Source organism: Epinephelus fuscoguttatus, linkage group LG4 (genome assembly GCF_011397635.1).
Source record: "Epinephelus fuscoguttatus linkage group LG4, E.fuscoguttatus.final_Chr_v1".
NCBI lineage: Eukaryota > Metazoa > Chordata > Actinopteri > Perciformes > Serranidae > Epinephelus > Epinephelus fuscoguttatus.
The window spans coordinates 26,347,896-26,372,446 of NC_064755.1; the positions used below are offsets into that span (position 1 = coordinate 26,347,896).

The 24,551-nt window shown below is 41.5% G+C and overlaps 2 protein-coding genes across 6 annotated transcripts in view; one reads left to right on the forward strand and one right to left on the reverse strand.

The window, feature by feature from the left end:
* The window catches only part of LOC125887388 (proprotein convertase subtilisin/kexin type 5), a 31,186-nt gene extending 6,677 nt beyond the window's left edge, over nucleotides 1-24,509 (reverse strand). The window contains exons 1-9 of one of the 5 annotated variants that reach the window (XM_049574153.1): nucleotides 24,206-24,509; nucleotides 9,413-9,611; nucleotides 7,366-7,569; nucleotides 7,207-7,275; nucleotides 7,011-7,053; nucleotides 4,063-4,208; nucleotides 1,694-1,888; nucleotides 338-424; nucleotides 40-238 (exon numbers count right to left, since the gene is read on the reverse strand). In XM_049574153.1, the coding sequence (XP_049430110.1) occupies nucleotides 40-238; nucleotides 338-424; nucleotides 1,694-1,888; nucleotides 4,063-4,208; nucleotides 7,011-7,053; nucleotides 7,207-7,275; nucleotides 7,366-7,569; nucleotides 9,413-9,611; nucleotides 24,206-24,235 (1,172 nt within the window). In that variant the 5' untranslated portion in view covers nucleotides 24,236-24,509. Of the gene's footprint in view, nucleotides 1-39; nucleotides 239-337; nucleotides 425-1,693; nucleotides 1,889-4,062; nucleotides 4,209-7,010; nucleotides 7,054-7,206; nucleotides 7,276-7,365; nucleotides 7,570-9,412; nucleotides 9,798-10,178; nucleotides 10,200-10,505; nucleotides 10,683-24,205 lie in introns of those variants that run through there. The other 4 variants (XM_049574154.1, XM_049574156.1, XM_049574155.1 and 1 more) reach the window with 4 other exon arrangements.
* The window catches only part of otud7a (OTU deubiquitinase 7A), a 52,435-nt gene continuing 39,638 nt past the window's right edge, over nucleotides 11,755-24,551 (forward strand). The window contains exon 1 of the mRNA XM_049574158.1: nucleotides 11,755-11,892. The gene's annotated coding sequence lies outside the window, so the exon portion shown is untranslated. The remainder of the gene's footprint in view (nucleotides 11,893-24,551) is intronic.

The window sequence follows — 24,551 nt, forward strand, 5'->3', positions numbered from 1 at the left end:
TTTCCTTCATTCTACTGCTTAACTTATCCAACTGCTTACTCTGGGCAGTTTGACCAGCACCTCCCCTGGTGGAGAAAAAGTTTATAGCTGCCTCTGGAGCAGCTGATGCAGTTATCACTCGTGTCCACGCAGGCCTCACAGTTTGGCGAGCAGTCCTCGCACAACTGAGTGGCAGGGTTTGCGTAGGAGCCAGCTGGACACTGCCTTACACAAGAACTGTCCTGGCCCAAGAAATATCCTGTGACACACAAATGCGCACACACACACACAGTGCACAAACAGAACTGGGACAATGTTTCAATTAATTGTCATGACCGAAGGCAATGAATATTTGTACCTTTGAAACAAGAAGAACAATCCAGTGCTTGTGGGCCAAAGCAGGTCTTACAGGATGCATCACATGTGTGGCATTCACTATATTTCCCTGAGAATAAAACAACAAAGAGGAATCATATCTCATACTTTAACACATCACATTTGACAGAACACAGAGACATATCAAACCCTGTTCACTTGAGCATTTGAGCACAGAAACCTGAGATTTGTCTGCTTTACCCACTTTGACCACTAGAGGGAGGCACAATAAGCTGTATGTATACTGCCAACGCATTGGTCTGTGATGCCTGCAACATGTTTCCTTTTGTTGTAGGTATCATCACAGATACTAACATCTCTTGGACCACTCTTAAACAAGTTAAAGGTGATGGTTAGTGTGTGAGAAATGTTTCATGTTTCATTTATACAAAAAAAATGTTACACACTATGTTCAGGTAGGATGACTGCTGACATGAAATAAATTTTCATAAAGAGTACGTCACTGAGTTGTCCATTACTGCATGTAAACTTATACCCTGGATATGGCTACAACTTTAAACTGTATAAAGATTGCATTTAAGGCATAATCAAGCTTTCAAAGAGTACTCTTTATGACAAACATTAAACTCAATTGTACTTGTAACACAACACACTGCTCTGAGGTGAGCAAAAAAGTGTTTTTACTCACAATGGTCAACAGTAGTTGGTTTAGAAAAACATTGGCTAATTGACAACGGCTCCTGACATCAGACTGACTGATCCACACAATGATGTAAATAATCAAACCAATGAGGCAGAAATGTAAATGATCCGCCTGTTTGCCCTGTATGGCTGACAACAATGGATTGTTATATTCCGATGCTGTAAGCACAAACACCAAAGTGGGAGCAGTTGAAGAGTGCTGTGCTGTGAGGCACACAGAAGCCTTTTGAAATTACTCCACTAAAATGGCCCTTGAATGAAAGGTGAAGCAGTACGTGTGCGGCGGGGTGACACAGTGAGCTGGAGATCGTCCTTAAACCTACACGTCCTTCAGCAAGGTCCAAGCCCCCTGTCTCAGCAGCGAGCATCCACCATTTTAAAGTGTCCTTGAGCGAGACACTGAATCCCTCCAAATTCCTGGGACACTGTCCTGAACTCTGCTCTGACCTCCCATAGGAAAAAAGCAATTATTTCCATCAAGGAATCAACCCATCAAGTATCATGTTATTCAGTGCGATCTGTGACTCCGCTGTCACCTGATACACACACATCATTTTGTACACTAATTACTTTCAGCTTGTCTTGTCTCTTATAAGTCAAATACAGTTGCCTTTTGAGAAAGATCACAAACATCAAAATATTAAATTTACGCCTCATTATGGTTGTTACGTCTTACCGTCAAAGTACTGTCCTAATGGGCAGTTAACTAGAGGACACTGTCCATGTAGAGGAGGGTTCCCACCAAGACACAGGTCACAGTCGGTCGACCGTGGTCCGTGGCATGTCTGGCAGGAGCTGTGGCAAGACTGGCAGAGCCACCCACTGGAGTCACTGAAGGTTTGTGGTGGGCACTGTTTGATACAATCACCTCCTGGCAGGGCAGAGACATTATTTTCTAGTGCAGCACTTCATCTGTATCAGTAAACAGAGGTCTTGAGAAACTAAGTAGAGACAATATAGCAGATAATAAATAATTTACCTTTTCATTATTTTAACCTGTATTCACTGAGGTGAGTGTCACTGACAGCTTGGCTATCTTATACAAAAACGGCTGATAACTATTTGTTATTGAAACATAAATAATTTCACGAAGGGAATACTAAAAAAAAAATCTATTTTGCATAACGCAATGCTCAGAAGAAGTAGAGTCTGTTTTTACTAAAGGCGCAGTTCCCCCTCAAATCAAAACTACATATTTTCCTCTTGCCTGTAGTGCTATTTATCAATCTAGATTGTTCTGGTGTGAGGTGCTAAAAGTGTGGGAGATATTAGCTGTAGAGATGTCTGCCCTCTCTAGAGTATAATGAAACAAGATTGCTCTCTGTTTTCTTTTGCTCTCAGCAAAACATCAGCCCTGTGTCTTTCCAGAAAGACACAGGGCTGAGTACAGTAGAGTCTTTCAATAAAAAACATTACATTTAATGCCTCTGAAGTGCGAACAGGAAGAACTTGTTTCGACACGTGTTTTGGGCAACAACAAAAACACAGTGTCCAATTCGTCAGATTTCTTTGAGTGCGGTGACTCATTTACTTTAACAAGTGCTCACCTTCACACAGGTAAAATACTGTAAGTCCATAATTCATCTCAGGAAAGTTTCCACGTAACAGTTTCGGAGTCCATCATAGGTAAGTGTCAACTCTTCATGCTGCCACACTTAACACGGTCAAAAAACTGTTTGCTTTCCCCGTCATACACCTGCTGCTAATCGCCTGCACCTTGCCTGTATTACCTGTTTTCCTTTTGTGGTGTGCCACCCTGTGTACAAGCAACAAAACTGCATCTACATATAGTCACCATTGGTTAAACATGAATCAAAACAAATACAAAGAATGTTATTGTGGCTCCAACAATTTTCTATCTTCTAAACTACACAGACCAACCATATCACCATGCAGAATGACATGTGCATCTACTGTTAGCTCACCTAGCACTAGGAAGCCAGCTAACACAGCTCAGCAAAGGACGACACCATTAATGTGTACATCTCGCACTGTTATGAGCATGAGCCTCTTATCCATGAGTAGATGCACACTTCCTTCTGTGCAGTGATACAGTTAACAGGTGTATTTTGGCAGAAAGAAAATAGTTCTTACATGAAACTGCTCACAACAAGGTCTGTGGATTATCTTGAGTAATCGCATCATGATTTCTGGAAAGAGACATTGCTGTTCAGAATGTATTTTTTGGCGTTTTGAGCACCACAAATCGAGTGCCATCTACTTCCTTTATATTGGAGAGAAGGCAGACATCTCTACAGCTGATATTTTAAACACTCACACCAAAACAATCTAGACTGATAAATTACACTACAGGTAGGAGGAAAAATATGTGGTTTCGATTTTGTAGGAAATTGTCCCCTTAAAACATAACACAAAACTAACAAAGTGGCTCTAATGTGATCTCAAAAGATCTGCTTGTCTCTTCATTTAGTCCACAACTTTTTAAATCCCCTTCTGACTGGCTCCAGGATATCACTCTCTAAATTCCATCCAACTGCCCAGGCACAAACAATGACCTAGTTTTTTTCTTTTTTTAAACCAGACCTTACAGCTGAAGAGGAGAGAGTAAGCTGATCGTCTGTGATGGATGCTGTCTGACACAATGCGCCATCACATGCCCGTGACATATATACACCTGCACATATTAAAATCACTTTGATAGTGTGGTTGTGTTAACTTGTGTGCTTAATCCTTTCTTAAATAGCTACAGGCTTTACTTACAATCTAACAGCACTGACTTAGATACCCATAGAGAACACATCATAACAACACAACCCTAATTCCTTGTTTGCATAAACCATACATTTGCATATCTCATGTTACAGATTTGCTGACGCGGACATGATTTGCAATCCAAATGAAGGCTCAAGAGTGCCGTCATTTGTCTTTAACCAGAATGACTGATCATTCTCACATACGCAGTGATTTAAGAGTATATGAAACATAAACTCTGCTACTGCTGTGTAGGACAAAAGGGTCACCTGAATCAGTATGCCAGTAGTAAACAAAATATACACAGAAATTATAGGTATTTGCGACCAGTACCATTGAGGAAGTAACCAGGTTTGCAGGCCAGGCAGCGTGAGTTACTCCTGCAGTCTGTGCATGGTGTTGGACAGGGCAGACACACACCCCTGCCCCAGTCCTCATAGGTGCTCTGGGGGCAGTGCCTGCGACACTGGTGTCTGAAACTGTAAAGGAACAGGTTAATTCAAAACTAAAATCAAAATACCACCAAAAACACTTAACAACAATCAACAAATGATTTGTCTAAAACAAGGCTTGCTCTGTGTGTGTGAAATTGATCAGTAAATAGCTGACTAAAACTGCCTGCTACAGTTATTAAACAAAAGGAGGCTCTTTTTTTCCAAAGCAAACATACAGAACAAAGCTGTTGAAATATCAAAGACCTGATGAAAACTATTGTGATTTAACAGCACTTTCAAAGCTTTCGAGTGAATGGAGAATGATGCTGCTGCAGGCAGGCTTTGCCCACATGGATGAGTCTGAGGCTAGCTGAACTGAAACCAGAGACAAAACACACGACATGCAAGAGGCAATCATGCACTGTGTCAGTCCACAGCACACCTGCAGCTGTATTGCTGACTTCAATGCAGTCCTCGGCCAAAAGGTGCACTGAGTCAAACATAAGTAAGGATGGCGAACAGCGACCAGAACACAATGTAGGCTGCTTCTCTTCAAGCTTATCATGCTTCTATTCTCTTCTTAAGGCAGAGAGTTAATTGGTGTTTTATTTGTAGCCCAGAGGCATGGGGAGATTTCTGTCATTAACCTGTCCTATCATTCCTCCGGGGCTTAACTGAGCTATTAAACATGAGACGGCTGTCCTAAAAAAAAAAAAAAAGGAGCCGAGATATTGAGTTGCAAAGATGTCACACACATAACATTAAAGCGAGAGTGACTCCTCCTTTACATACTTAACACTCGAAATGAAACAAGCTAAACAGCAATAAGCCACTAACTTGTGTAGTACAACATCTTCTGCTGCCTCTCCTGACACCTCACAGCACACATGAGAGGATCTGACCACTGACAGGCTAAGCTGCACTTCCTGCTGCGTTGCCGTGGATTTGGTGCTAAGATGTGGTGGTTGTTTGAGGAGGAACAGCTGGAGGCGCCACACTGCATCCATCAACTCACTCACAATAGCAGCTGGTGCAGACCAGGCCCTGTCTCTGGCCTGGAAACAGTACACTGCTTAAGAATCTGCGGGATGTTTAAGAATCCCTCTGTGCAAATATTAGACTATCCATTCCAGAAGAGACACATCAGCATTTCCAAAGCAACTTTTGTTTAGGGCTTTTACTCCTTGGATTATTTAGGAAAAGGTGAAAATATGCTGTAAGTAGTTCCTGAAGTTAAAAAAGCTTTAGTAAATATGGCAACCATATAGAGAGTGAATTTTTGTGGTTTAGCTGCACTTCCTTCCATAGAGCGGAAGATAAATGTCAATAAATACCAAGCATTCATCATGCTGTGACTCTTTTCAGTAGGCAGTGTTTTGTGCGAGAACCACATTGGCTCCACAGATTCACAGTTATGCCAAAGCTGTCTGACTTAAACATTTTTCATTACTACCAGCAAAACCGCAGGAGCGGATTTTCTTTAAGTGCTGGGAACTGTCACAATGCATCACGGCGAGGCTCTTCCTGCAGTTCATGATCGCCCCATGCTCTATTGGGTTTCTTTTATTGGTGTTTGCTTCAAAAAGGTAGATGTAATAAACACTGCAGCCACAGAAATTACTGAGACAACCTGTTGTTCTAAACCTCTAAAACCATTAGTGTTAAAATAAAAGTTACACAAGTAGATTCACTGAAGAGTATCTTATATGAGTGCAGTGAAGCAGTGGACTTTCCTTCAACCCTCCTCCGCTGTGATTCACACAAGCAGTCAGTGAAGTCAAGATGGTGCACCCTATATAATCACACCTGATACCGGCTACGCTCTCCACTTATACTTGCTCTCTTTTTCTCTCGTCTTCTCTCCACACACATAACATAAAAACACACTCTGTTAAGTATCTCTGTGAAGCAGAGCACTCTTCTGTGCTCAGACCAAAGCTCAGGTAACAGTGTATGACTCGAGATGGAAGGTAACCCGACTCACACAATACAAGGAGGCCTAAACTCGGGGGAGAAGTGCACAATTGGAGGTCTGTTCTGCCTCTGTAACCTGTTACACAGTGTGTCCAAGCTATAATCTGGTGTAAACAGATCTACAGGTGACGTGCAGTTTTTTTCTGGTGTGGAAAAAAGTAACAAAATATGGAAAAGTATGGTATAAAACCCACATACTGCATATTGATTTACCCAACTCTTTATGCAACATGGGTAGGGCAATGCAAATAAAAACAATTCCAAGGTCATTTTGAGGTTAATTGTTTCTTGGCTGCACATTAATGTCCATAATTTGAAACCACCAACAGAATGAATGAATAAATCATAGCACCATGCAAAACTGTGTCAAAATTTTATGTCAAAAAAGACAATAAAGATTAATTTTGCTGTAGTAAACAGTGCTAAAATGATTTGTCAACAAGCATCAATTTAAACAGCGATTGTGATGACAGATTAATATTGTATGTAATTTTTAAAGCAAAAATGCCCAATATTTTTCTGGTTCCAGCTTCTAAAATTCAGATATTTGCTGGTTTCGTCAGTCTCAAGGATCGTAAAACTGAATATATTTGGATTTTAGAATGAGGTTCAGACATAACAACTTATTAAGATGTCAAAGTGGGCTCAGTGACTTTGCAGTGGGCTTGTTTTTAACCAAACAATTTATTAATTAATCAAGAATATAACAGTAAAAATAATCACAAATATTCATTAGTGGTAGCCTTATTGTTAATTGTTAGGTATCTAAAACAATGCCTGAGAATGCATTTGATTTTTTCCTAGAAAATATGGGAGGACAGAGTAGCTCACTTATTAAAAGATAATTATAGAACAAGAAAAAAAAAGACTCACAGAAAGTAACCTTCCACACAGCTGTTGCAGATCTCAGGGTCCTCTGTGACAAAATGAGAGAATGGGATTTATTAGAATTCACAAGGAGAAGCAAACTGCATTGTGCACCATTATAACCAGGGGTTTAAAATACACAGCCAATTCACCTACCATCGGGGAGGCAACAGTGTGGATACAGCCTGCATGAGTGACTTACCTGTGGAACATGTTTTGCAGCCCATCTCACAGTCAATACACTCTCCTGTGTCAGGATCCTGGACCTGTCCTGAAACACAGACACACAGCAATCACATGATGAGACTGAATGTCTATCTCCAAAGCTGCAGCCAACTCAGAAACACTGCTTTACATTTACCTATGTTACAGGAGGCCGCTTGGCAGACCCCATTCTGGAGTTTGTAGTGTTCCCGACATTTGGCACATATGTTGCCATCTGTGCAAAGTTCACAATTGGCTATGCAGGGCACACAGGCATAGTGACCCCTGTCAGGATAGAGTCCCCGGGGACAGTGCGTCCGACAGCGACCTTGGTGGAGGAAACGTTCCTGTCCGTCTTCATCTGAGGAGGAGGAGGACACAGGGGACTTGTTAACATAAAGCCTACTCTGTTTTCTCCTCTGATGAAGATACCATTAGTCATACACAACTCCTGCCAGGAGATGCCTTTTCCAAAAATCCAGACTCTTGTGAAAGTGAAAATCAATGAGCTTCTCATAATAAATACAGAGGTGGAGCCAAATGGGCCCGACAATTGCATGAGATTATGGAAAGATGAAAGGACGTTCTGCCAACTGTGTGAAAGTTCAGTGCCTACAACACATTATAGCAGTAACACACACATCAGAAATTCAAACTGTATGATTGAAATGATGTCATGTGAATCAGTAGCAATTATGGGGAAACTGAGGATTCATACATTTCAGTGCACATACAAATTTAATAAACGGTGGCTGAATAAATGGATGTCAAAGCTATGAACAGCAACAGCATCATGGACTGATGGCTGCAGCCCAGGATGTTAACTCCAGGCCTGCAAGTGGCAGATCACAGTCTAAGATCACTTCATGACTGATGATGCTCCAACTAATGTAAACAAGGGCAATCAGAGGTAGAGGAGAGATCAGAGCTGTAGGCAGAGACAGAGTCTTCTGTTGGCCCTAATGATTAATACTCTGCCACCTGCTACTAGCCTGGCTGTGGCACCTGAGGTGTCTCTGGAAGCAGCTGAGTTACAGCATTGTCTCATCTGCTCAGTGCTGCACAGAGGATGTGTGAGACAGGGAGGAGAGGGGCCACAAGCTGCTGCTGCCTTTCTAACCCTTCCACTTCCCAGAGACTCAAACCCTGGCATGCAGAGAAATGTGACTTCTATAAGACAACAGACCACAGAGCATGAGGAAAGGGGTAGAGACTTTCGGCTTTTGATGTTGGTGCACAAAGAACATCACACAGATATACGTACTGGGATCAAATGCTGCCTGCTGTATACTACGCAACAAAACATATTACAGTGTCACAAAAGCAATGTATGTTGAAATACAGTTTGTAAAAATTGAAATACGTTATTGTTGTAATGTCAAAATGCATGTAATAAAGGAAAGGGTGTGTGTGTGTGAGGGAGAGAGAAAAATGGACTTGCAGGTTTTGCAGGTTAAGCCCAGTGAACTGCAACAGTAATACTTCTAGCCCAAGGGGATATTTTTTCCTTTCCCTCTGATTAACAAAGGACCCATTCTGACATGATCAGATTACCCTGTGAAAGCTCAGGAGAAAAATGATCACACCTTTATTTCTTACCTATTTCAAAAGTGCTGCTGTGACAGGAAAAAAAATCCACAAGTTCTACAGCCAGTCTCTGACTGTTTAACAAGGGTAAATGGTAAACCAGAGCTGAATGCCCCTCCTCTAATTCAAAAGCCTTTAAACAAGTTTGCTTTGGTAACCATTAAACAGTGCCACTTTGGGAAGAAAAGAAAAAAAAAAACTCCACCTCCCTTTCAGCTACATTAATGAGTCTGTGACATGGCTTTGTTTTTAATCAGGCATCTGTGAAGCCAGAAAACAAACAAAAGAGCAGGAATTATGTGAGCAAATGGTAAATTTACTGATCATATCTGCACAGCTCTAACAGAAAATATAAGAAATGTAGATAAGCAAAATTTGTCATATGATGCCAGCGATATTTAGTTGGCTGTAGCCTTTGTTCAGCTGGTGATTTATTTGTTGTCTTTGCAGAACTGTAGAAAACATTATTTTTTAAACCCTTCTCGGGGTTAATCAAGTGCATCGTATTATGAGAAAAACTGAATACATATAATTCATCTTTTGAGGTCTTTAGAATAGCCATCCAGTATTTTATGCTGCGTTTAAAGTACGTGTAGGCTACAGGAAATTTTACTCACCAATTCCACAGGTAGTGCATTCAAACAGCTCATGCCCGTCGCACTCAGAGCAGGTGGGATGGCAGAGGACACACTGGCTCTTCAGCATAAACTGCCCGCTTGGACAGGGCGATGAAGGTTTACATCCGATAAATCCGACACAGCAGAGAAAGACCAGAAACGCGGTGACGGATCTCATGGCTGTTCTCGAGCACTTTAACTGAAGTGAGGGAAAAAACAACAGTCAGGAGTGCCTCCAAAGACGCAGAGGTCCGTGCGGCAGGTACGCTTGCAGATCGATATGGGGCTCTGTGACACCAGCCCAGAAATAACTTGCAGGACCAGTTCGCTCAAGTGAAGCGCTGGACAATGAGCGTGGACTGCGGTTAGCCTTTGGTAAATGATCCTGAGAGGGAAAACAGAGAGCAGCACAGTTGCAGTGTCACAGTGGATACACTATTTACAATAACAGCCTTAATAAACAATCACACCATACAGAATGTCCCAGAAACATTTAAATGGAATTGGGAGTCTGTTTGCAAAGCCATAGGTGCCTTTGTTAAGCCTTCTGATTAAAATCAGGGAAGTTCCGGTTGTGATAACACCTGACACACCAAAATACCTGAAACACCTGCACCTACAATTAGCTGTTAGGTGGGCTACTAAAATGTCTATGACCACAACTAGGATGACTTTATATAACAACATGACATTAAAGATTTAAACTGTATTAAATTAAAATTAAAAATAAAATAGGTGTCGAGTGTCCGGTGTATTTGTAGGCTACCTTAAATCATGCGGTTTCAGGGTTCACTCAAAGTAACGCGAGAGACTGAAGTTAACGTTAGCTAACGTTAACGGAACGTCAGTTGGCATTATAGCTAATCAATTTAGCCAGAAATTAACAATATATTTATAGTATGCAAGTTAGTATAGTAGTTTTTAGACTACAAGGAACGCTTTAATCTCAAAATAACGATAAAAAATAACTAATAGGCGAGTTTTGCTTGTTTTATAAGCTGACGTTAGTTATAGGGACTATATTGCATGTCGGAAGAATAATATGTATTAACTGCTACTAGCTTAAATTATGTTACAGTTTCAACAGTCTTACCTTTCATTGTAGTTTAAACTCAGCTATACATGCGACACGAGTATTTGTTTTTCTTTATAACTAATTAATATGAAGTTATAAACCTCTGGACCTCATATAAGCCTCAGACTGTAGTAAAAAAATGAAGTTGTAGTGATTTGTTTTTGTTGAGGCACAGCGGCCTCTCGCGGCTCCATCCCGGAAGTGTATCAGAGGGCTTCTTTTTTTAAACTTTATTGTACATACATTCATTTACAGAAATAAAAAAAATACAAATAGGTACATAGAAAAAAATGAATAAAAAATACAAAATTACATGTTATAATGCCAGTTTTTCTTTCTTTTTTTTTTTTTTACATGCATCATAATTATATAATAACTTAAAGATCTTGATAGCTTTCTTGGTTCTTAACATTAGATAAAGGGTGCGATATTTTTGAAAGTCATTAATAAAGTGTAGGGAAGTCAGTTTGGTTTCTGACCTTTTTTCCCTTATGAATATGGAATTCTCCAAAAAATATTTAGAGTTGTATGATAAACGAAATGTTATCTCCAATCTTATCTTGACTAAAATATAGCTTTGTATCAAACTTTTTTTTTTTTTTTTTTAATTTTAACATTTATTTTAAGTTTCTTTTTCACAAAGTTTGCCACATCAATCCAAAACAGTGTGGAGTGTATACAGTGGGGAAAAAAAATAAATAAATGACAAATTCTCTGGTATTCCAGTCCACAGAAACCACACTTATAACTCATAATCAACTTGAATTTTTCTAACACAAAAAAATGTAATTTATTCTGAAAATTCAGTGTAATATCATGGAAGACATTTTCTTAAGCTTGTTATTTGTACACTATTTATAACAATTTTTCCATGTTTTCTCACACTGTGTAGCCTATCATTAAATAAGGAGGACCAAAACATTAAGAAGAAGGGACCGTAATATAATTTATTGTTCTCCTAATATTTATGTTGGGACACTTCAATTTTAATATTTTAGTTCCACCAATATTAATATTTTCCACACTATTTTCAGTGTTAACAGGTAGGTAAACAGCACCAGAGTTTAGTGTAAGTATAAGGACACTTTCTGGTATAGCATTGAAAATAAAAGCATGCTTTGTTGGTGTTACAGGTGTCATTAATTTATCCAGAAATTCCTCGTAGGTCAATAAGTGACCATTTCTATGTGTATCCGAGGGCGTGAGCCAAATGTCTTCACCGGCTGACGTCACGCGGCAGCGGCTGTCGGAGGAGGCGTGGCTTTGTTCTGCTGCAGCGGAGAAATATGACATGGGGATGAGCGAGGGAGAGGGAGAGAGTCAGACAGCCTGATAGGAATTAACGGTTCGTCAGAGGTCTGGACTTAAACCCTGAGGATGGGGAGTAATGACTGAAAACAGCACGGTAAGAGACCGACCTGTTTTTTATTGTTATCTCCTGCACATACGGCGCGACGGGCCGATCCATGGCTCATTTGATAGTGAACACAATAGGCGACCACTGCAGACAGGTGCACCTGCCTTTATGCGAGTACGTGCTTCGATGCATTCAACTTCAGGTTCCGTGAGAATACCTTATATATTTTAGGTCGAAGGCAAATGCATCGAGGCCACAAATCTCATCGACGGGTTTGGCATGAGACGTTAGCCGGAGAGTCTGAGAGTTAAATGCTGTAAACATGGATGTGCTCTTCAATCTGTATGCTTAGTCACAGACCTTTGTGATGTAGGAATATACAGTAGCAATTGAATATGTTATATATGTTGTGATGGTGGCTTATCCTAAAACAAACAGCCCATTAGCTTATTGAGGCTATGGAAGGCTGTGGTTCTTTTCACAGACGTGGAATATTAATCATCACAGTGTATTTTGGGCCAGATGGCTTTACATGTGGATGGTGATGGAATAAATATGTCTCACATAGTAAATCAAAGCACTCTTGGCTATGTGTTCATGTTAAAAAATAGGAAGCCGGAGAATAGAATAGCTGCAGATACCACTGGTGACCATATACCTTTCTTTTATTGCTGGCCTGGTTCACAATATCTACCAACTACGCCTGCCTGTGAAGATGGTGATGCCACTAATTCATTGCTATGATATTTTTAAAACCATATTCACGTCCCCCTGACAAAGACCTACATAATAAAACCTTTAATCTATCATTAATATCAGATTATATTTGAGCTGGGTATAACACGAGTGAAATAAACTCATGCCGTGGTTCCCTCCTGGTCATTTGGAAGATGATGATATCCATCAATGTTTGCTGTCGTCCCATTGCCACTTGTTCTGCCACCCATTAACCCTGTCCGAATGCTTTACTTGGGCATGCGAGACGGGCAGCTGACAGTAGTCGTGTCTGATTTGGAGACAGCTTGAATAGACGGGGCAGAGATACAAAGCAGGGCCCCATAGCTGCCAGGCCAAGCCAGGCCATGCCAGCTCCACAGAGGGCTTCAGTGCAGCAGGGCACTGGGGAGAGGGCGCTTGGCACCTGATCAGTTACCACAGTGAATTCTGTTCCTGTCACTGGCATTTAGCTACAGAAAAGCAGAGCAGAGATGACGGTTGTTGTTGAACCCAGTTGGGCTTTCATGTCACTGTGGCAGTGCCGCTTTATCAAAGTGCTTCTCGGCTGATACAAAATGACATTCCTTTGCAAACATCTGCGCCGGTTGCCCACTACCTACTTCAAAAACCTAAGCTATCTTTGTGTAAAAACACTGGTTGCATTAATAGAATAATCCTTCAAGTTTACATTTAGAGGACCAGGCAGCAGTGGTGTGTTCTCCACTGGTGTCATTAGGCAGGAATCTAAAAGAACGATCAGAATCAATCATCTTGCGGACCATGAAATGCACCTGCAAAGGGGGCTTAAATCTCCTGTTTCCTTTGAAAAGAATTCCATGTGTCCATGCCTGATTCCCCCCAAAGTTTAGTCCCTCAGAGGAGATGAAATGAGTCAAGTGCCCATGGTAATCATGGCCCAATCACTGCACGGCTTTGAAGTGGGCCCTGTTCTTCAGACATCTCTACAGGTGGGGTAGCAATGTTAAGTGTTCTGTCTGCAGGCGGAGGGAGGTCAGCTGGAGGCCATGGAGGCAGGCACAGGGGCTCCTCTCACACATCAAAATAGGGGAGGGTGGACATTTCCAGAGTCACTGAACTGTGGTCATACTTGAGTCCATACACGGGGCCTTCATGTTGAGCCATTGCTTGTGGGGAAAACTGTCTCCAATCCATTCTGAAATGTGTTTGTTAATATGTGGCGACATGAAATATACCTCCAAATCACAAACTAAATAAGCTGTAAGCTTTGTGCCATAAAGCTGTAATAAATCCTTACACCAGTGTTCCCTTTCATGCTGTGGTAAAGGTTTCAACCACAGAAGTGTTGTAATCAGTTTACTGCGGAAACCATTTAACCATGATTTATGAACTTTTAGAAATACTGAATCTAGATTTGACAGTGCTTGCAAGACCAGAGCTTGTTTTTTTTACCTGTTTGGTTTTGATATCTGAGTCTCTGAAGACATGGCCTACTTAAGGGATCCCATCTGCAAATTTCCCCGCTGTGGGACGAATAAAGGATGATCTTATCTTATCCCACATGGCTTGTAACTATACTTTGACGGGACCTATAGGTTTCGGAAAGGATTTCTAGGTGCTTGGACTTCAGTAAATCCCAAATTGAGCCCCATTGAGCAAATCTAGATGGGGCTGAGAAGGAACAAGGAAGTGGCAACCACTGCGGCTGACTGTGATGTGCTGAGACACCTGTCAGTCAAGCAAACACCCCCACAAACGTACTTCTCTTTCACTCTTAATCTTGCCCTAAAGAACAATATGTTTGAATTCAGCAGTCTGAAAAAAGAAAGTGACACCAGCTTTTAAGGCACAATCCTCTTTTGAAATGGGGTATTTCCCATTAATACTGAATACAGACAGTTTTCCCTGAGCGTGTATCTAACGTTCATCAGAGGAAGTCTGTTTTAAGGCACTTTTAAGGCACGTTGGCTTTAGAAATCAATCATAATGGCTGCTGTTTGATTTCTAAAAGTAGGACTAGCCCTCTCAGAGCACAGTCTAGGCCTTTTTTTTGTCTGACACTTGAGGATCAAGTTGTTGAATCCCAATGCTGAGACAAAAACACACCTGTTAAACATGCAAGTCTCTGAATTAAATGCTGTTTGGTACATTTAATTTAGGGGGATATGAAATGAAAGTGGGTTTTCTTTCATGTTTAATCACCTGATAATAAGAACTGTGTTTTACCTTAGACTGAGTTGTTTATATCTACGTATAGGGAGTGGGGTCCTCGTCCACGGAGCCCGCCATGTTGCACTGCCATGTTCCTACATTAGCCCAGAACGTACAAACCAAACACTGGCTCCATATGACAGATAGGGCCATTCACGTTTTCGTGTTAGCAGCACCTCCATGACTAGCAGCATCAGAAAAACACAGATTTTTTTTTTAACATGAAACTGCTTTTTTTCAGTGTTTTTGGTGGTTTAAATCACCAGGTCCATTTAAGAGAAAGAGACCTCTGCAGACAATTCAGCTCCCGGTAAAAATGTCCAGTCTGCAGTCCTCATTATTAGATGACACTAAATCCCTCTAAATGTTACACACTGCTCCTTTAAAATATTACACTGCTTTTATTAGATGATGCTTCACCTTAGAGCTACATGAACTCTCACCGTCTATGTGCGAATTTCACTTTTAGATTACAGTATAATAGAAAGGTTTATTGTAATATTTATCACGAAGACACCAGAGCCTGTGTGATTATTTTAGTATAAGATAGTGACCATTGAAGTTTAAATTGACCCTGAAGTTTTGCAATAGATGATCTTTCTATAGAACATTTTCATGACAACATTAATGTGGTGTTTTGAGATGAGTTGGCATATACACAGTTGCACACGATTAACTGGCATCACTGCTGAGACAGTATTGTGATCAAAACTGAAAGAGTGACACCCTCAGACAGACAGAGACCACAGGTTGTGGATTTATGTGTCCCAGACAGAGCTTTTTCTCAGTATTTTATCCAAATGTGTCACAGGTAGCAAGAGGAGCTGGATGTTATGTTTTGCCAAGAAGATGTCCTCTGTGATGGGCATAGCTGGTGTATACGTGCAAGTACACGGGTGTGTGTCTGCGGCTGCTGCACCTAATTGCATTTGAGTTGCTGCACTTGTCTAGTGGCTGGTGCTGAGTCTGGGAGCAGGCTGGCTGCTGGAGACGTCTGCCGTTGTAACATTCTCCCCCACAAGGCCCAATGGGCACAGCCATCCCCTGTCCTGCCTCGAATCAGCAAGGGAGCAGTTTCTAAATCAAACAGAACACTGTTGCACAGGATACCCTTGGTGACTCAATTTAGATTCATGCAGGCCCACAGCGTAGGTCATTTTCATTCATTCAGAAAAAGAGGTCAGGCCTCTCTGCAAAAGCCAGCTGCATTTGTTGGAAACTCAGTGTAGCTCCATTTTGTCTCATAGTTTATTTCCGTTGAAGGAGATATTAAAAGCGAAATGCAGGTTTGACGCCACCCTGAGAAAAGAGGGGCAGTAGCACTGTTGTTTAGCTTGCTTCCTACGTCATTCATTTTCTTAAGTAGAGAAAAGAAATGCTCTGCTGTCTGTCACTGTCACTGCCCTTTCTTTCATCTTTACTCTGTACAGTAAGATGCAGAGCAATCATCTCATCAAACGTTTAACAAAACCCATTCATGGAACACTGGGGGTGTAAATTTGCCCTTTCTCAACTATAGTAATATGTCTACCATCTCCGTTGTCGTCTTTCTGGCAAGAGTGCGAAGAAGAGATGACATGAGCTGACTCAAGGTGATCAAGAAGTAAATTAGCCTGTATTTCCGTACAATATATTATGAGGGTTTGCAGGGAAATATATTTGACGTCACCCTTTGTTAGCAGTCGTACAGTTGCGCATACCGTACATTCAGAGATATTAATTTCAGAAGAATATGTGGCTGAGGTCCACTCTGATTATTTACCCTGCAGCTACATTCCTCCCACTGCTTTTTGTACGACTCTCCCACGCACTCTTGAAAGCTTACTGGTCGTCCCCCCCACCCACATACTTTCTCTACTGTGGGGTCCGGACCCCGTGTGAGGTCACTGACATGCAGCTCTGTAACTGATGTGCTCATTTAACATTTAAAATTTTAGTTCTGGTCGATTTAGCGATGCAAATGGTTTGTTTTTCTAACAGGAAGTGCGGTTTAGAACTACAGGTCCCAGAATTCTGGGGGCAGCAGACGTTCCTTGAGCAGCAGTTATAATGGCGGACTTCGCCACTACCAATAGAAACTACGATGTAGAGATGTAATTGTAGAATGAATCATGACTGTAGCTGGGAAAAAAGAGGTCGATTTCATAAAATATGAAAACTATCAAATCATGGTGGGGGACTGAATGAGGTTGAGGAGTTGAGAACTTAAACTTGAATGCTGCACTTAGCCTAATCATATAATAATTTTAGGGTTTTAGGGTTTGTTCTAGGGTTTTCTTGAGAATGACTGGATAATGTTGCATCAAGTTAATGTTAGCAAATGCCTTAAAAGGAGTAAGATAACTCTGTACTGCATAGACTATTGCTGCTAGTACTTTTGAAATAATAAAATGATGAATAATCAGAGCAATAGCAGCTCACACAACCCCTGATGTAGGGAACTTAATTTGTTTTAAACCAACCAATGACAAAAATCCTCTTCAAAATGAATCAGACCAAAGGCTGTACCATAAATCACTAAAGAAGTATTTCAATGCTGGAAGGGTGGTCTTTTTATAAAACTGGGATGCCTATGCGGTAGAAAGATGCAAACACTTTAGAAATTGGTGCTATATGACCAGAGAAAACAGAAACAAAGGGCTGCAGCATTTGCTTTTGCTCAGAATGTAGAAAACTAGAATGCACTGCACTGCGCGAGATCAAAAAACACTTTGCTGATAGTTGATGTAGTGCAAGTTTCTCATCTGGAAATAAAATGGCAGCTAGCTGGTAACAAACTGTTTGCTATTACAGTTAAACAGTAGGCTAAAATATGCATCTGAAACCATTTGAGGTGAGACATCGGCAGCGCAGTAACAGTATTTTGGTTCATATTTGGTCAGTACTGCCCTAGTTTTACTGTTTGATCTTAATTTTTTCAGCCTTCGTTTCTACAATAGAGGAAACAGAATGGTGCCCACTTCCTGTTCACAAACTCTCGTATTACAGCCAAACAGTGCATTTAAATAGGTTTCTGAGAATGTTTGAGGTAAGAAATAGGCAATACAATAACAGAATCTTGGTTTATATGCGTTCAGCGCTACCTAGTTTTACCATTTGAGCAAGAGAGGGGCGGTACTCTCTCTCGATCTGCTTCTGTACTCTTTGTGTCCTAATGCGGTAGTCTGTAGTATTTCGAGCAACAGCCTTAGAGCCAGCAAAAGACACATGTGAGCTGAGAGATGAGCAAGGACGTCTTGATGCTGGCAAGATGGAGGGCGGTTTACCAAAGTGCATTTACACACACTACCCACATAGTTATGATACAAAGCTGGTTCAAAATGAGTAAAGTGTCTCTCTCTGTTGCTCTTACACACATTTTTTTAGTGAAAACCCTTGAACCATAAAAGGGAATCATCATTTTGTTTTGCATCATCAGTCACTACAACATGATAATGTTAGTCCCCGATACTGGTGTGAGTATGACACATCTTTCCTCCGCAATGCACCCACGCCCACTGAATTCTATCTCTGTGGGTGCACTTGAGGCACTTTGGAGAACACAGACAAAGTTACTGAGTCCAAGATTATTTTGTCCATCCAAGAGGCCCAAGTCAAAGTTTATATCAAAGATTTTGTGATTTTGTCAAACAGGCTTGGATCCATTCACCTCTAACAAGGATAACTGATGTCTTTTGCTTCTTTTGGTGGCTCGAAGTCCATGATGTTCATGGGTAATGGGAGTAAATGATAACATGCATCAGATTCATAGTATCTGCACATCTTTTGCAGCTTGCATTAAATGTTGACTTGTGCCCTGGTCAGGTATCCTCGACAGGCACAGTTTGGGTCTCAGATTAAATTGGCTGTTGTAGTTGTAGCATCGGTTCCATTTGGATCGCTAATGGTTGTTCCTTCAGCCAAACTGACCACAGTAAAGTGCTGGAAGCACTTGGGGCTCTGCGGCTAAATTCAGGGGTTATATGTAGCTTCCTTCAACAGGATTACAAATGTCAGACCACAAGAGTAAGAGATGCATTCAGTACTTTTCTACCGTTTGGTAAATGTATGTTAATATTGTAGCATAGAGGTCCAGTCTGTGTACTCTAGAAAAGTTTTACTTAATTGTTTAAGTATTAACAGTTCTTAGCTTCAGGGCATTTTCCCTTTGCCTGAGAATACACTGGCCATTTATTCATTTATTTTTCCATCAAAGAGGGATGGGATGATTCCAAATACAGACATTATTGAGGTATCAAATGGCGCAACTTAAGCTACTTTCATGCATTTAATATATTTAGCAGGAAAGGTATTAATCTTTTGTCTAAATGCACAGTGCAACTGTGCATGTCTTATAAACCCACTGGCAGTGTCATAAGGCCAATGGCCTGCATAAAGCAATTCAATGAATTTTGAAATTGTTTCCTCAGGCATTCATTTTCTAGAGAAAATGCAAATAGATTTTTCCCTTCAGTCTGTAAACATGCATGCCTCCCAAAACATAGTATGTAATGATTCATTGACATTGTACATAGAACAAAGAGAATGGTTTCTCTCATACACTTCCAGCCCACCACTTAAATGGCCAATCAAATCACAAATAGTCCAGGACAGAATGCTCCAGTTAGGAAAACGCATTGCTGAAAAATTGGCTTGACAGGGTGTGTGTTTGTATTTTTTTTTTTTTAGTAGTGTGTATTGTTTAATTTGATGGATGCACACAAACCATCAGGTAGTCGAGGCCCAGGCACACAAAGTGAAGTGACAAACGAAAGAACTAGTGGAGACGAAGGCCGACTGTTGCATCAGCTTATGTCACCTGTGTCTCAGCGAAAAAGTTGCACTTGAACACACCACAAAGACTACAGCCAGCGGCCAACTAGCACATACATTCTGCACCTGCATAAGAAGAAATAACTCTCCATACCAGCAGGTGGTGGTAGATTTAAAAGAGTAGTCAGCCAGGTAGCATATTTACATGACAACCGGATGTTGAAAGAACAGATTTTATTTACTGTGCACTAGCAAACAATAACACAAACAGTTCGGAACTGTTTCACCTACAGAGCTCAATGGCTAGTTTGTTTGCTTTCCTCACTTTCCTCAGTGACCAACAGTTGGTGGTCGGCATGGTGTGTCAAGGCCCTAATACTCATTCTTGAACTTAGGCTAATTGGCTGACTGCACCTACTGACAAATTGCACCACCAGTGTTAGTATCTCAAGACCTGCCTTACCACTTTACTATGTAGGCCTCTGGTGGGTCTAACACGGGGGTGTCAAAGATATGGCCCATGGGCTTTTCCACTCTGTCCAGAATATAGTATAAAAGAATATTGGAGGAACGGTATTGCTAAAAAACAGAAATGTATGGATAAATGCACATGTAAAGACTAAGAAGTAGACTGAATGCAGGAAAACTGAGACATTGAAACTACACTTATCTTTCTTGAGACATCTCAGGTTGCTCATCTGAAAAAATAGGAGCTGTTGTTATGTAAAGGTTATTTTGTGATGGTTTCATTGGTCCGGCCCACTTGAGATCAAATTGGGCTGTACGTGGCCCGTTTGACACCCCTGCTCTAACACCTCGCTAAAGAAAACCCCAAAAGCAGCGGCTGACAGGGAGAGTTGTACCTACTGAGTATTTCTGGTTGTTGGTAACTCGCACAAAAGTGGTGAAAGATCACCACAGCCTTCTTGTGGTGAGGCCAGAACACTCTTTTTTTTATTTATTCAGGAACTGGTTTATTGGTTTTCATGCCTTTTTCTTCAGATACTAAATTAAGAACCAGGTTATGTGATATTGCCCTCTCCACCTACTTGAGCGCACCCACGCACGGAGTCAATCCAACACTGCACAATACAGGTATTGTGAGATGCAGAGTCTGAGATATAACAGGTGTCAAAACAATCTCTTTTCTTTTTGTTCTTGTGTTTCCTTTCTTATTGGATCTGTGGAGATAATGAAATTCTTCCATTTGAGGGTCATTGTAGGGCATCGTAGCTGCCCTATGATTGAAGTAGTGTCAGCTGCATATAATTAGTTCCTTGATATCTCTACATCTCAGATGCTTGTTTGAAACAAGCCACCACTGTAAGTGATCTAGCCAACCTGACATTATGCGTTGCTTTGCAGTAAATGCTGTTTTACTGTTTTTTCCCATGGTACCAAAATGAAATAATCAGGTTGACAAGAGAACATGAAGTACTGTATAGCTGCTTAGCCAAGCTATATGTGGCTGTGTGTGTGTGTGTGTGTGTGTGTGTGTGTGTGTGTGTGTGTGTGTGTTTCATTTCGGAAATAGAAATAATGGATTCAGAGGAGACGTCATTATAGTCTACTCTGCTGTATACATCCTTTGGGCTTAGATATAAAAAATAAAGGCTACATGTACAGTAACCGCACAATCTTAATTCTCACTGGTCTGCATGTGATGGTAAATCCCTGCAGATAGAGCATTTCAATCTACTAACATACAGATATCTTCAAGCTACATGTAGGTCTTTGAGCTGGCGAGGACGGTGGAAGCAAGCAAAAGATTCTGTGTGTTCAACACTTGAGAGGACACCCTCCCTCAGCACAAACTCAAATAGGAAACACCAGCTGGCTGCAGCTAGTTGGTCTGTGTATCTCACGTGGGATTAGAAGATAAGTATTCAGATAGCAAGCAGTTCTTTATGTCTCTTCTGGGTATGTCCTAGCTTATATGCTCGAAACCCCCTTTTCGTCCGTGTCATTAATACACCTGATACTGGCTTCTTTGGTGTGTAATTTATATCCACAGAGTACTTTTTCTCTTTCTTTGGTGTCTTCTTTACATGAACAGAAAGCCAGGGATCTTCTTCTTTGGTAAGGCTCTGGTTTCTTGTCACAGCTGTGTGCTTGTGGCATTCTGTCCAAAAGGGCCCAGTCGGTAAAAGAGGTATTGGGGGGGGGGGGGCTGTGAGGACTGACATTTTAAGGGGTTACGATCTTGTTCCGTGCCCCTCAGCAACCAGCTCTTTGTTTTGGTTCAGGTTGCACACACAGCTGAGATGCAGCTCCGTTAGAGCTGAGGGTTTGACTTCACTATAAGGTCAGACACGAAGAATTATCAGTTGCTTTGTTAAATGGATTTATTACCGAACTGCATCGATATATTGATTCAGTGATCAACGATCTGGTATTATCAATACAAAGTGAAAAGTTCGATACATGTCGTCATCTTTCAGATGTACTTTTATTTTGAAATTCCCATGGCAGGCCTGTGGTGCCACGTCAAGTACACCTCCTCAAACATTCAAACAGTGCTATCAGCCTAGCACCAGGCAAGCACTGATAAGCAGTCAAGAAAAACACAATGAGGATACTGTACTTCCTGATATTGTCTCAAATCGATCGCAGGCCCCTGAATTGAATAAATTCAAAATCATTTTGTGGCAGACTTTGTGATATCAACAAGTCCAAAGTTTCTATAAACATTGTATTGTGATGAAACTTGTGATTTACACCCCATTACTTTTAGGAAATCTGACGTGGAACCTTTTGTCTGTGTCTGTAAATAATCAAATTCACTTCCTGTGCTTAAGAGCATAGGTTTAGTTTCAACATTGGGAGGGAGACGTATAAAACAGGAGGGTTTGGTGATCCTTCGCAACAAAATTTTGAGTATCAAACACTTAATTTAGTGCATTCTGGAGAATTTTTATGCACCAATTTATACATTTTCTGCATCAATTTATGGTGCAGTGCCTACATTTTGCCAAGATAAGAGTCCTCTACTATTTTCATGTTTTTTATTGGGGAGGGGACAAAAGCACATGTACTTAATTTTGAGGGCGACGTGTCTCCTGCGTCCTCCTGAAAATCAACACCTATGCCTGAGCCTCTGAGAGGTTGTCTAGGACCACTTCTGTCCCTCAGGTATATGCCCAGTGCAGTGCTCATGTTGTCCACTGCAGCATTAATTGAAATTTGCCTCAAATATTAATGCGATGATGCATTTAGTGCATATTGACAACAACTCTCCACTCCATGCATATGCTGTGCTGGCAGTGTGCAGCCCAGCAATGAGATGCAAAGTGACATTATTGCTTCCAGCAGCATCTTTCTGGCAGCATGCGAGGGAGCCGCTGCACAGACGTCTGGCTTTTTTCTTAAGTTTAGAGACAGATTAAGAAAGAAAGAGGAAGTGTTTGTGCATGGCTTGATTTCAGACTCTGTCTAGAGGTCAAGACATTGGAGTATTAAACTCTCTTCCTGCCTCACGTCAAAGGGTGGTTAGTATTTGACAGAGTAAGGCCTTCCACCGTCTTGGTTTTCTCACTGTTGATCTTCTTCCCAGTAGAAGCGGGGGCTTAGTAGTTGATTTCTCAGGGTATCAGGGTGCTCTGAGGTCACAGCAAATAAAGACTGTCTGTAGGTCCTGCAGGCAGGGGAAGTCCCACTGCACAGAGCATAACGGAGGGATGAAGAGGGACTCGGCACACTCCCAGGTGGTGACGGGAAAGACAGACAGACAGAGATGGACCTCTCAAAAAATCAAAATGGCTTTAGCTGATGAGCCAGTGCAGGGTGAAGAGCCCTCGCTTAAATATATCGTCCCAGGCGCTGATTGAAACACGTCATACGCTCCACAGTCCCCGCCTTTGATATCATCTAGATGGCGGCGCATGAGCATGTACATGCACACGTTTGCTGCCCTGAGCACTGGTGAGGCACATACACAATCACCACAAGCACAAGCTTGCCATTGTGGCTGCAGGAGGAGGAGGAGGAGGGACAGAGATTGAGGCTGACTGACTGATATGAAGGCTGAATAGCAAGTGGTGCTTCCACCCTGCATTGAAATTCACTGATTGAATCTTGTGCTCTCAAGCAACGACTTTGAAATAGTGGAAGTGCTTAGTTTGTAGTTTGGTGAGACATTATAATATCCCATTACATGAATTTTCCATACCACTTAAGTGTGCTGTGTTATGAAGCACACTAATGGATTGTGTTGATTATTCAGTACTGATGCAAGGTGGGAATGATCTGTTTGCCTGGAATCGTGCTCATTTGTTTCTCCGGCATACAATTACCCAAAGTCTGCTGTAACGGTGTTTTACATCACTGTATTCCCGCCTTTATTCACCGAATGACATCAATAGCTGCATGTGCAATAACGCTGTCTGGTTTTAGTGTTTCCATCTCGTTGTATATTAAAAAAATCAAACAGCCATTGTTTAAGCAAAAACAGGCATTTTTTTCCACTCTGACCATAACTGAGAGGGTGGCTTGACATTTTGCTGTGCACAGGCATGTGAATAAGTACTGGATAAGAATGAATGCCATCTTTTATTAGCTGTCTTCTGTGTTTTGGCAGCCCTTTGTGGAAGCACTTGCTCTGTTGGCTTTGAGATTGGTAAACACACCGAGAGCACAATGAGTAGGGAACATGCAACGGTTAGTGTTTTTGCAAACACGCACGCACATAAATTTGCGTACTCACACACTGGTGCGATCCAGAGACGAGGATCATAGAGTGTTTATCTACCAGTGAACACAGCAGTTTGAGCCTGTCGGTGCTTGGCCCTGCTAACTGCAGCTCAGCTCACACACTGGCGACGAAGCCACAGTTGGCCCGACGGAGCCGCGTGTCCGAGCCAGAGCGTAAGATTTTGTTCTCTGCCTGCCTTGAAGAATCCAAAATATTCTGTCCAGCAGAGGAGGATCAGTCACACTCGAGGTTCTAGTAACTTAATTTGCGTTTAACCAACAAGCCCACATCTTATTTCCAACCCTCGCCGGACAGGTCTCTCGCCGCTGTTTTGTAGACCGGGCTCAGGTTTCAGGTT